General features: G+C 43.6%; 1 protein-coding gene across 1 annotated transcript in view; it reads left to right on the forward strand.

Moving 5' to 3' along the window:
• Positions 1-2322: 2322 nt before the first annotated feature.
• LOC122556083 (multiple epidermal growth factor-like domains protein 6) overlaps positions 2323-13463 on the forward strand; it is a 297520-nt gene continuing 286379 nt past the window's right edge. Inside the window, exon 1 of the mRNA XM_043702517.1 lies at positions 2323-2836. Within this exon, the coding sequence (XP_043558452.1) occupies positions 2757-2836 (80 nt within the window). The 5' untranslated portion in view covers positions 2323-2756. The remainder of the gene's footprint in view (positions 2837-13463) is intronic.

Below are 13463 nucleotides of genomic sequence, written 5' to 3' on the forward strand. Positions count from 1 at the left end.
CCCTGGGAGTGGCTGACTTCCAATTAAGCCATGAGTGAATTTGAGTTTGGAAGGTTGTAACCTGCCTTGGGTTTCCAACTTTAATTTAATCAGAGAGCAGGCAGAATGTTGTTTAGTTTATGGCAAGACATAATTACATAATGACATTGTTGTTAGATTAGTAATTCAGAGACCGAGATACGAATCCCACAGTGGATGATGGTGGCATTTGAATAAAAATAAACGTGGAATTAAAAGTTTAATAATGGCCATGAAATCATTGCTGATTGTCCTCCTTTTAGGGAAGGGAATTGACACTCTTTGCCTGTTTTTCATTGATAATTGCACAATAGCCAGCACCTTCATGCTTCTCAGATACTGATGTAACCCACATACATTCAGGTTTGGGCTGGCATGTAGCAAGTAATATTAATGCCACATCAGTGCCAGACAATGACCATCTCCAGTAGGAGCAAATTTTATCATTGCCCTGGACGTTCGGTGGCATTGCTGTCACTGAATCCCTCAACATAAGGATCCTGAGGATTACAATTTACCATAACCTGATCTGGACTAGCCATGTAAGTATTGTGGCTATAAGAGCACTCAGAAGCTAGTAGTCTTGCAAAACATAACTCACCTCCTGGCTCCCCAAAGCCTGTCACAAGGCACATATCATGCATGTGAAGGACTATTGCGATTTGCCTGGATGAGTGCAGCTCCACCTAAAGAATCTTTCCACCATCCAGTATTAAGCAGCTGAGCTAACTGGCACAGCATCCACATTCCATTACTGACCTATAGCAGCAGTGTGTACCATCCACAGAATTTCTGCACAAAGGTTCCTTAGACAGCACCTTCCAAACTCACAACAACTACCATTTAGGACATGACAGCAGATAGGGAACACCTCAACCTGCAAATTCGCCCCCAAACACATCCTGACTTGAAACCATGTCACTAATCCTTCAGTGTCACCAGGTCAAAATCCTGGAATGCCCAAATTGACCGCAACAGTTCAAGAATGCAGCTCATCACCATCCTCTCAAAGCAGTCAAAGGCTGAACAATAGCTGTCCTGCCAGCCAGTGATGTGCACAACCTGAGAATGAATAAAGGTCTCTTGTAAATCTGAGGACACTATTCTCAGCTTACATTCCTAAGTATCAAAGCGTCCATGATTTATCCTAATGTTTACTTCTAATTACAATGCACCATTCTTCAATGCGGAAATATTTAGACCACTTGTTCTGAATGCAGCTCTTGAGTGAAAAGGGAGGATCAAGAAATAACAGTGGGATCTTTCTCCTCCATCTGTGGGGAGGCAAAGTCTCACCTCACACAGCTCAAATTGGGAAGCCTCTGGATTCTACTGGAATTCCCAAGCACCTTTGCCAACTTGAAAAACATACTTCTGTGATCACGACAGGAATTAACTGTTGACCTATTCACTAGTGTACACAACAAAGTGGCTCTTTAAGGCCGGTTGGCTGGCTTGCTGGTTTTCCATGCAGAGCTGAGGTCACCATGAAAGTCCCACCTTCTCCCCTTTGAGGTGTGGTGACCCTCAGGTTAAATGCACCACTGTCTCTGGCCCTCTACTCCCCTGGGACCTTGGCATCTTTACTTACTGTCCCTACACAAAGTGCAGGAAAAAGATGCAGTTATGGAAAATTGCATCCCATTGTGGGCGGCACGGTGGCACAGTGGTTAGCATTGCTGCCTCACAGCGCCTGAGACCCGGGTTCAATTCCCGCCTCAGGTGACTGACTGTGTGGAGTTTGCATGTTCTCCCCGTGTCTGCGTGGGTTTCCTCCGGGTGCTCCGGTTTCCTCCCACAGTCCAAAAGATGTGCAGGGTCAGGTGAATTGGCCATGCTAAATTGCCCGTAGTGTTAGGTAAGGGGTAAATGTAGGGGTCTGGGTGGGTTTAGCTTCGGCGGGTCGGTGTGGACTTGTTGGGCCGAAGGGCCTGTTTCCACACTGTAATGTAATCTAATCTAATTAACTCATTTTGCAAGTCCTTAGCACTGTCCTTTAATGCAACATAGGTAAGGCCAGAAACAAAACCAGAAATTCCTGGAAGTGCTCAGCGGGTCGGCCATCTGTGGAGAGAAATCGGAGTTAACGTTTCGAGTTAAGTCATCCTTCGTCAGGGCTTGTAAATTTAACTAGCTAGTTAAGACCAGAAAGTGGTGCGTCTCATTCAGTCTATGAATGGTTCTAAGCAAACTCCCCGCGGCTGCGCGCAGATTTAAACAGAGGCGGAAAGACCCCCGTTGTGTGAGTGTGTGCAGTAACCATGACTCCGGAGGGGTCACATGTTCCGAGAAGGGGGCTGCTTTACGGAAATGTGGTTTTGGTGCTGGATATCTGAGAGAGCTGGTGATTGAGTCAGGGATCAGCCGGAACAGGTCCCACACGCCACTGACTGCCCTCTCGGCTCACAGTGAGGGCCCAAGACTGGGAGGTGACAAGGGCAGGGAAGAGAGGAGGAGGAAGAGGAATCGCTGCATCGGACAGAGGACGCCTTGGGGCGAAGGGTTAAAGTCGGGAGAAGAATCGCAAAGCGGAACGATAAATGTAACCCTTAGGACAAGTCTCGTCCGTTATTCAGAGAACATCTTCCTCCAATCCAGGCAATAAAGTTGCAAGCTAAACGGGATGCAGCAGCGTGTGATTCACTCAGGCTGAAGAGCTTTGGGGGAGTATATCAGACCCAGAGATTCGCCTGTTCGAACCCCACTATCTTCCCCAAACTTCAGCGAGGGAGGCAGCAATGGAGCGCACCGTGGTAATGATCTGCCTCCACTACTTTGCCATTGGGCAGGCAGTTTCGCTCGAACTTCAAGCTGACATGTGAGTGCGACTTATCTTTCCGTTTCTTATATCGTCTCCATGCAATCTGCAGCATTGCAGCCGCATTGAGAACAAACCCAGTTCGTGTGTCAGTTCCGTTCAGTGTTTTGAATACCTGCTTCGGTCGTGAGTGCTCAAAAGGCAGCAACACATTCGCAATGTCGGGGTAATCCTTCCCACGGCGAGGGGAAGGCAGCTCAAGAGCAGAGGGGCAAGAGCTGAAACGGCCAGTCACTGAGCTCTGTTGTGGCTTTGTCCGAACTGGAACAGCAGCCAACAGTTTGAGCTGAGATTTCCGAGCTGCCTTGAATTTAGAAATTCTCTGTTCACGCATACCTCGACCAGTCGGGTTAACAGAAACCCAGTGATTACTACATGGACTAATGTAAAATCCGTGCAGGGAAATAGCGAGACTATGGGGAATAACAATAGCGTTCCGCAGGTCTCTATTCTGTGCACATTCCCAATAATGTTTTACTGTGTGAATTAGCAGTTACTCTAAGATTTGGATTTGTCAATGATAGGGACCGATACTGGGATCTTATTTTGGACGGTTTATATTCAGTATACAGGCAAACCACCGGAAACTTTTCTTTATTTGGCTGCTCTGGTTTCCGCAATAGATTAGATTCGATTCCCTACAGTGTGGAAACAGGCCCTTCGGCCCAACAAGTCCACACCGACCCTCCGAAGAGCAATCCACCCAGACCCATTCCCCTACACCTAACACTATGGACAATTCACCTAACCTGTACATCTTTGGTCTGTGTGAGGAAACCCATGCAGAGATGGGGAGAATGTGCAAACTCCACACAGACTGTCGCCAGGGGCGGGAATTGAATCCGGATCCCTGGCGCTGTGAGGCAGCAGTGCTAACCACTGAGCCGCCCTGCGCATTTGTCTTACTTGAAAATACAGGATGTGTTGCTGAATAATATGTGCGGCTCCGTCCTTCTTTCTCAGAGTTAGGATTCACTTATTGGTTTAGAAAGCTGTATCGCCAAAATGTGGTCATTTGCGGAGATTTCCAGCGCTTTCTGACAGTTGCCCCTTTATCTTATTATTCAGGCACTCCAGCGCGACATGGTTGAATACCAACAAATAAATGAACTTGTTTGAATCTGTCTGCAGGGGTCAGTGTGAACCACGGCTGGAGTTGCATCTGTACATTTTACATTCAGACCAGTTTGTATCAGTCCCAGTGCTCTGAGGAAATCTGTAAGGCGTCCTTTCTTCTGGATAGGCAATTTCTAGTTGACCTTTCTTAATCTAAGTCTTTGTTTTGCATTAAAAATAGGCTATGCAATGCAAACTAAAAACAAAATACGAATGTATTACTTAAACAGTAGATAAATTACAATTGGACAACTTTGAATTAATCAGAAGTAAGTTAAGCCTTTTTCTTATGAAGCGTCAGATTGAATATGAATGCGTTATTAGTGTTACAGACATGTATTCAGGGACAATATTATGCACTCGGTAAATGGCTAAGGCAAATCCGAGCATTCATTCCACTCATCTGGAGAGATCTGACACCACACTACGGCATCCAATTGTTAGTTTTCGGTTAATCCACAATGTTCGTTTTCCCCATGCTGCCTGGGAGTTTATTTTATATTCATGCCTGCAGAAATTTCCTGACATCAATCCTATCACTACACACCTCCAGTTTGAATCAGTGTGCCTATGATCTACTGTCATTTAACGTTACATTCTAGGTTAACTTTCTGGATAAGCTGTTCCAACTTCTGAATCTCTATCAGGTTGCGCTTTCCCCGCGTTTAATTCTCCCTCTGAAATTGTGTCGACCGACACTCCGCGGATTAACCCATAGCCACTCAGTACTGAGTGCACACATTAACGCTGAGCCTCTAAGATCTCAAACAAAACCAGAAATTGCCGGAAAAGCTCAGCAGGTCAGGCCAACATCTGCGGAGAGAAATCAGAATTAATGTTTCCGGGTCGAGATCTGTCAGTTCTGAGGAAGGGTCACTTGTCCCCAAAGGTTAACTCTGATTTCACTCCATAGATGTTGCCAGACCTGCTGAGTTTTTCCAGCAAGTTGTTTCAGCCTCAGATTTACAGCATCTGCTGTTCTTTTGGTTTTTATTTGTAAGATCTCTTCTTGCTGATCTGTAGCTATTTCAGCCTCATTGTTTCTCTCTATTCAGTGTCATTTTTTTCACTTCATGAATAGCACTTTACAATAACCTGCTTTAAATGTTATTATTCTTTCCACATTATATCGTGTTTGGAAACATTAAATTGCACCGAATTTACATTATAGAAACAGGCCATTCAGCCCGATAGATCTGTGCTTGTGTTTGTGCACCTCATCAGTCACTTCCAGACCTATTTTCCTTCATGGCATATGTACATTACTGGTTGGCCAGCATTTATTGCCCATCTCTAATTGCCATTGAGGAGGTGGTGGTGAGCTGTCTTCTTCAACCGTTAGAGTACATTTGGTTTGGATACCTCCACATTACTGTCAGGGAAGGGCATTCCAGAATGTTTACCCAGCCACACTGAAGGAGCAGCGATATACTTCCAAGTCAGGATGGTGAATGATTTGGAGGGGAACTTGAAGGTGATGATGTTCCCATAAATCTGTTGCCCTTGTCTTTCTAGATGTCACAGGTTTGGAAGGTACTATCTAAAGAGCCTTGATGAATTTCCACAATGCATCTTGTCGATGGTACAGACGGCTGCTACTGTGCATTGGTCATGGATATTTGTGGGTGTGGTGTTAATCAAATGGGTTGCTTTGTCTTGGATGGTGCCAAGGAGAGATGATGGCCTAAATTGGCTCCTCGGATGCTGCCTGAACTGCTGTGCCCTTCCAGTACCACTAATCCAAAATCTGGCTTCCAGCATCTGCAGTCATTGTTTTTACCTTGTCATTGAACTGTTAATCCAGAGACCCAGGTTCAAGTTGCCCCAGATGGTGAATTTGAATTCAATAAATTCTGGATTTGAGAGTCTAATGATGGCCATGAATTCATTGTTGATTGTCAGAAAAACCCATGTGCTTTTTGTCCTTTATGGAAGGAAACTGTCATCCTTACCTTGTCTGGCCTACATGTGACTCCAGATGAACAATTTTATAGTTGACTCTTAACTGCCATCTGGGCAATACAGGATGGCCAGTAAATGCTGGGCTAGCCAGCAATGCCTCGTCCCATGAATATTTTTTTAAAAAGAAGATTCTTGAATGTTGTTGGAGCAGCAATTATCCAAGCAAGTGGACAGTATTCTATCATACTGCTGACTTGTGCCTTGTAGATGGTGAACAGGCTTTGGGGAGTCAGGAGGTGAGTTACTTGCAGGAGAATTCATTGCCTCTGACTTGCTGTTGCAGCCACAATATTTATAAGGTTAGTTCAGTCCAATGTATGGTCAACACCCCCAGGATGTTGATATTTGGAGATTCTGGGATGATAATGTCATTGAATGTTAAGGGACAATATTTAGCTTCCCTCTTGTTGATGATGGTGATTACCTGGTATTTTTGTGATATGAATGTTACAGCTTATCAGCACAAGTCTGGATATTGTTCAGGATTTGCTGCATTTGGACATAGACTTCTTCCATATTTGAGGAGTTGTAAATTGTACTGAACGTTGTGTAGTCATCAGCGAACCCCACTCCTGACCTTATGATGTAACTTCACCCCATCCCATCCCCACGTCTTTCAATTCCACTCTCATTCAAAATGAAATGTGCGGTTCACCTCAGCAATGCTTTGTGTTTGCAGATTCCATTGTCTCACTACCTTCTGGGTGGAGAAGATTCACCTGCATTCTTCAAATAAACCTAATGTGACAGCTCTGAAGGTAGTCCATTTACGTTGCAGGTGATTTTAAGATTCACTGAGGGAATGCTTTACTGCCAGAGGCATCATCTTTTGAATGAGATGTTAAGCCCACCTGTAATTTCAGAGCTGTCTCATTTAATTCCACTGCTGCAATTATCTGCAAATTTGCTGATTTTGAATTGAGGTTCCAAATTCTGGCAAATTGGAAACAATCCTTCTGACAGTGGACCCTCACATATTCTGAATTTAGCTTTATTGTCATGTACTCAAATGAATACAGTGAAAAGTGTATAAGCCGACACTTACAGTGCCATCTTTGGTACAAAGGTACCTAGGTACGCCACCTTCAGTTACAATATTCGTTAGAGTGTAACAATGTCATCATCACATGGTGCCTTCTTAGGCATACAATAACTAGGTACAATCCTCAGTTGTAGAATAGAGAAACAAAGACAAAATGTTACATTGCAGCTATGCACAGTATAACTACAGGTCAGGAAAACAAAGTTAGAAAGACAAACATTACACTCTTTCTCCAAAGGCTGTCCTCAGCAGACCTGTGCAGGGGGTCTCCATGTGGTCTCACTGCTGGCTAATGCCACATAACACACTGGGTAGCTTCCACCGCTCCTGTTCCAGGCCAATACCCTGCCGTTGGTTATTGGCGTCCCTGCTTCGGGCTACCATTCTGTGTTAATGCACAATGGTGATAATGTGAATCTATTGCCAAGACTGATTTAAGACTGATTTAGACTGAGTCGAATTTAGCAACTCATAACATTCTTCAAGAGCTTCAGTTTGACATGCCGTGAAATGCAACTTCCTTTCTTTTCGTTCTTCTGAGCAATTTTTAATCCAACCTGGTACTAATTGTACTGTACGGCACACATTCTATTTAGAAAAATGTGGACTGAGAGAAGATGAAACAACTTGCATTTGTATAAGACAGCTTCAAAGTGGCTTTAACAAGCAAAATTTGACACTGAGTGATGAAAGGAGATGTTAGGAGAGGGTATCAGAGGCATTACTGAAGAGCTAGTTTTTAAAGAGCATCTTATGGGAGGAAAGAGAGTTTGAGAGAATTGGAGTGGGAGTGGGGGTAAAAGTTCTAGAGATGAAGGAATACTTCAGAGTACTGAGTATAATCAGAACTATAGCTGGCTAAAAACATTCACAATATAGTTACAAAATGTAAAGATCCACTTTAATCTGTCCCCACTGAAATCCTCTTAGAAACTGCTGGTTTCCCTCAGTGCATCTGTACTTCCTGCATTTTATAATGAATTATAAATGTGTTTCTTAAATTAGTTCAGGAACGTTGAATTTTATGCTTTGTGTTCTGTTTCATTTCAATTTCTACCACTTTCACATATGTACTTTATATAAGCACTCGTTTTGGAGTTTCATTCTTTATTATTTTTGCTTGGAAGTGTGGGGCTTGTTAGCCTTAAGAACTAGGACTTTCAGTGAAGCCATACCATTACTGCCCAGCATAAACCTATTTGGAGTTCAATATACAGGCATTTGCTTGGTGCTGTAACCTGCAACCTTTTATGATTAGATAGAATTGCTGCAGGCTATTCAGCCCATTGAGTTCACACCAACCCTTTGAAAAGCACCTCACCCACACCCTTTCCTATCCGTGTAACCCTGCATTTCCCATGGCTGATCTATCTAACCTGCGCCTCTTTGGACTGTGGGAGGAAGCCTGAACACCTGGAGGAAACCTATGCAGACACTGGGAGAATGTGCAAACTCCACACAGACAGTCACCAGAGGGTGAGAATTAAATCTGTGTCACTGGTGCAGTGAGGCAGCGGTGTTAACCACTGAGTCACTGTATCATTCAAAATGTTGGAAAGCATTCTGACAGAGGGAAACTTTTAAGTCAACCTTCACTCCAGATTCTTGGAACTGTTTCTCAGACGAAACATTAAACCTACATAGGCATTCAGAAATCTCATGGTGCTACTTCGAGAAAGAACAGGGTTGTTTTCCTGGTGCCTTGGGCACCACTTATTCCTCAAGCAATATGTAAAAGACTGGTTGTCTGGTTGCTGATTTGATTGCAGTTGAGGGAGATTTTTGTACACTAACTGGCTGCCGTGTTTCTGCATTACAACAGTAAATCAATTTCAAAAGCACTCAATTGACCGTGAAATGGATTGGGATGTCCTGAGGATGTGAAAGGCCCTACATAAGTATTTGCTTTTTGTTTCTTTACTTGTAACATTGCATTCATTAAAAGTGGCAAGTAACTCAGCAGGCACTGGCCTTGCATACTTGCTTCTGTAACCACAATGTAGGAAATAGGGCCTTGGTTAGATTAGATTAGATTAGATTACATTACAATGTGGAAACAGGCCCTTCGGCCCAACAAGTTCACACCGACCCGCCGAAGCGCAACCCACCCATACCCCTACATTTACCCCTTACCTAACACTACGGGCAATTTAGCATGGCCAATTCACCCAAACTGCACTTCTTTGGACTGTGGGAGGAAACCGGAGCACCCGGAGGAAACCCACGCAGACACGGGGAGAACGTGCAAACTCCACACAGTCAGTCGCCTGAGGCGGGATTTGCTAACCACTGTGCCACCGTGCCGCCCACAAAGGTCCTGAAGGGGCAGGTAGAGGTCTCCTTCTGCTTCTATTTGGCCCCGAAGAGAGATTTTCTAAAGCTAGAAATTTTCTAAAGGTTGCTGCAGTCTGTTCATCCAGTCGTGTTTTCTGTCATCCAAGTAGCTTTTTCAAAAGGCATGCTACTGACAGAATTGTCCAGAAGAACAGGAGTTGGCCATTGAACCCCGAAAGCAAGCTCCGCATTCAGCAAGATCATGGCTGACCTTTTGATATATCTGTACCAGCTGAAAGCGGTGGACACTGCTTGGACAACAGGCAATCTCTAATGACCAGGATCCCAGGGTTAAAGGGCTGATTAGCTTGGGGCAGGACCTCTGGTGGGTCCAGAGAACAGCCAAGGAGAAATCTCTCTTGCCTGATTCTAGTCTATGCAGCCTCTGCTGTCTGGCTTCCCATATGGCATGAGTCTCTCAGCTGATGAGGTTGGGATCAGGCCGTGAAGTGGCCATTAATTGTTGCCTTAGGGGCTTAATAGGCATAAGGGTGTGTGGGTTACCCTCTGCCTTCCTTAAGTCCCCAGAAAACTTCAGACAGGCCAGGAGTGGGCAGATTGGTGGAGGGAAAGTCACTAACTGGATTTTACATGGCCCCTTTCTTCAAATCTCCTGATGATTGAAGATAAAATCCAGCCCTTTGTGTGTAGAAGTGTTCTTGAATTTCATTTGTGAAAGAAAAATGGGGGCAGATATTTAGTCCTTCGTTTGTATTTCACAAGGTCTAAAGCTCTCCTTCCAGGTAAAACTGTGATCTGAACTGAAACATGAACTCTGCTGCAATTTTTGAGAAGATTTGTAGCTCCAGTTGATGATAAATATGTAAGTTAGCTTGCTGAGCTAGAAGGTTTGTTTTCAGACATTTTGTCACTGTGACTAGGTAACATCATCAGTGAGAGTCAGTGAAACGCTGGTGGTATGTCCTGCCTGTCTATTTATAGGTCTTGGTTTCTTAAGATAGCTGATATCATTTCTGGTCCTTTTTTTCAAACACATCGATTTAGATTCCTTCTACCTTCCCTTGAAAAAAGAACCGGAAATGATGTCACCCACCTTAAGAAACCAAGAACTAAAAAGAGAGGGGTGGGAAATACCACCAACGCTTCACCGGAGACTCTCCCTGATGATGTTGCCTCATTATGGTGACAAAACATCTGAAAACAGCTTGGTGGGCTAACTTGCATACTTAACATGTTAAAAAAGACACAACACCAGGTTATAGTCCAACAAGTTTAATTGGAAACATTAGCTTTCGGAGTGTTGCTCCTTCATCAGCTGGTTGTGGAGTACACAATTATAAGACACAGAATTCATAGCAGTGTGATGAAGGAGCAACACTCTGAAAGCTAGTGCTTCCAATTAAACCTGTTGGACTATAATCTGATATTGTGTGATTTTTAACTTTGTACACCCCAGTCCAACACTGGCATCTCCAAATCATTCTTAACATGAATTCTGTTTCTCCTCCCATATATAATAACCACCCTGCTGAGCATTGCCAGGAGTTATTTCAGATGTCCATTATCTGTAGTATCTGCCTTTGTGAATTTTTGTACATTTTTTGATTCTGCATGCCCTATTTACTGCTGACAATGTGGTTTCAGCTCATCAGTTGTGAGCTGATGTTCTTCAAGCAGCCAAAACTTGCTGTAGATGTGGTCACACTGGCGTCTACCAGCTCCCACATACTACAGCTGCAACACTCGCCTACCCAGCCATCTCTATGTTCTATTCAGTTAATTAACTTGCATGTTAATATTTTGAAAGTGAATTTCATAACTGTATTCTTCAGCATTAATTGATTGAAACCACTTGGCCAATCAAAAGAGTCATATAAGAAATATCCACTAATTACTTTCATGTTTTCCTGTGATATCACACTTTGTCTCTGATAGGAAGAAGCCATTGGAAGAGGATCTCTGCTGCTTTTTAAAGAAATCTCCTGCTGCCACTACCCTTCTCTCAAATTGCCGAGATTTTTTTATCTTCTGTTACAGTTGCCCTCTAACACATGTCCTCTCTGCTCTTTATGAAACTGCAAACATCTCTCCCTCCATTGTTTGAGAATTTGCTGACACCATTCTCTCCCTAGCTCTTTATGAAACTGTTGGCCTGCTCACTGTTGTGCTCTTTATGAAGGTACTGTCTCCATACTCTCTCACGCATTGATTCAGAAGCACAGGGTCCTCCTACCTCTTTCTCTTTGGATTTGATAATGTGGCATGTTCCTGTGCTGTAAATTCTATACAGTTCTATGTAACATTGTCAGAGTATTGTGGATCATTATAATACCCCATACCATAGAATATAAGAGTGCAGGGATTTTTGCTCAGTTATGTTGATGCATTTACCATATGACACAGTTTGCACAAAGTTTTAGAAACAGCTGTCGAAACATTTATTGTGGGTCTGTATGTACAAATCGTTGGTGTAGCAAAAAAAATTAAGTCAAAAAACAAAAGCGCATGGATTTGTGCTCTTGATTTTCTCAGTGATAGTTACAGGCCACCTGGAGCTAAGAGGATGTGAGATGTAATGAATGATTAGCAAATATATTCCAAACATGGGAAAGAATGTGAACTATGGAATGCAGTACTCTCACTGCTGTCCTTGTGGATCATAAAACAACTAGACAAAATGGCAACAGTACAGTCTTTGCAATCTTCTCTCTCAAATAACTGTGATGACTCTGTGGACATGTATCTGAACTGCCATTTGGGAATGTTTGCAATACTTCCTACTTTGGAAATGAATTAGATTAATTTCTCACTGTTTCAGGGCTTCATGCTGAAGGCATTTCAAAGTCATTTACTTTTGATGGGAAAGCCATCAGACAGAAACCCCTTGCATTTACGAAGTCCTGTGAAATGTCGGGAATTGAGATAAGGAGCAGTAAGCATACATTATTTTCCACTGTTGGAGCTATGCATTACATTCAGCAGCTTGAAGTTGTTGTAGGAGCCAGAATCCTTCTATAGGTTGGCCGGGATTCCTTTAGTAACACATGCCTTGCAGGGCTCTTGGAAAGCAGTACAGCTTCACTATTGCTTGATTGAGCTGATCACATTGCCCTATTTACTTTTTGTGTCCTGGCTCTAGTGCCAATAACATCCATCATGACTCCTTGTGGCTTATTATGGCCTGTTTGCCTCATGGAATGCGAGGCAAGTATTATGGAAGGCAGGAGTGGGAGGCACAGCTATTACTGGTGCTGCAGTTGGGAAGGTGTCCCGGTGAGTGAGTAGGCAGCTCAGAGGACATGGGGACAGCACAAGGTTAGGGATGTCGGGGTTGGGATAAGGGAGAATCGGTGGGAATGTGTTGCAGTCTGTAGCAGAGCTTGAGCCTTGGAGGGAAGTGGGCCTAGTAGCAGAGATGAAATAAGTGTGAGGACTTGAGGGAAGATGATGACACTTACCCTGACAGAGTGGAGAAGGTCATTGACTTTCTTCCTGCTGTGCAGGGCATTTACTCCTGAGAGCTAAGGCTGCTTTAAGCTGGCTGGCAGCTCAGGCAAGGCTAGCATGGCTAGGTGGTAAGGGGGAGAGGATAGAGAATGTGCAGCATGTGCGTCACTCCATCCTGCAGGAGCTCTTGCAAAGTGGCTCAGTAATTTTCCCCCTGTCTGCCATGTCTGGTGTAAATGTCAGCAACTGTGCAGGGCATCCATGGACTGACTGTGTTCGACTGGGCTTTTAAAGATGGTATGGGCACAAGGAATGCCATGAATTTTGGGATATCTGGTGAGTGATGAGTTGTTCTGGCAATGGTAGATGGGGTAAGTTGGGGTGGAAATTGGATGTGAGAAATGCCTTAGGGATGTCGTAGGTAATTAATGAGGTGGGTTTGATAAAATAGGGCAATAGAACCTGCTAGTCCTTACAGCCAAGAAACTCTCAACAGAGTCTAGACTTTGCCAAAAACAAAATTAAAATTCAGTCCCTAGTGTCTAATACGGTTCTGGTTCACCACAATGAAATGTCTACATATTGGTGTTGATGCAATTTTCATCAATTTTAACTACTGAAGAAAGTGGGTTTTCAAAACAAGTTCCTTCCATTCATTGAGTCTAGCGAGTCCAAGTTATTTTGGTAAACATAATGACTCATACTGAATGAGTTTTAAGTGGGAATACTGATGCACATAGAACATAGAAAAATACAGCGCAGTAC

This window comes from Chiloscyllium plagiosum, chromosome 13, assembly GCF_004010195.1.
Source record: "Chiloscyllium plagiosum isolate BGI_BamShark_2017 chromosome 13, ASM401019v2, whole genome shotgun sequence".
Lineage (NCBI taxonomy): Eukaryota > Metazoa > Chordata > Chondrichthyes > Orectolobiformes > Hemiscylliidae > Chiloscyllium > Chiloscyllium plagiosum.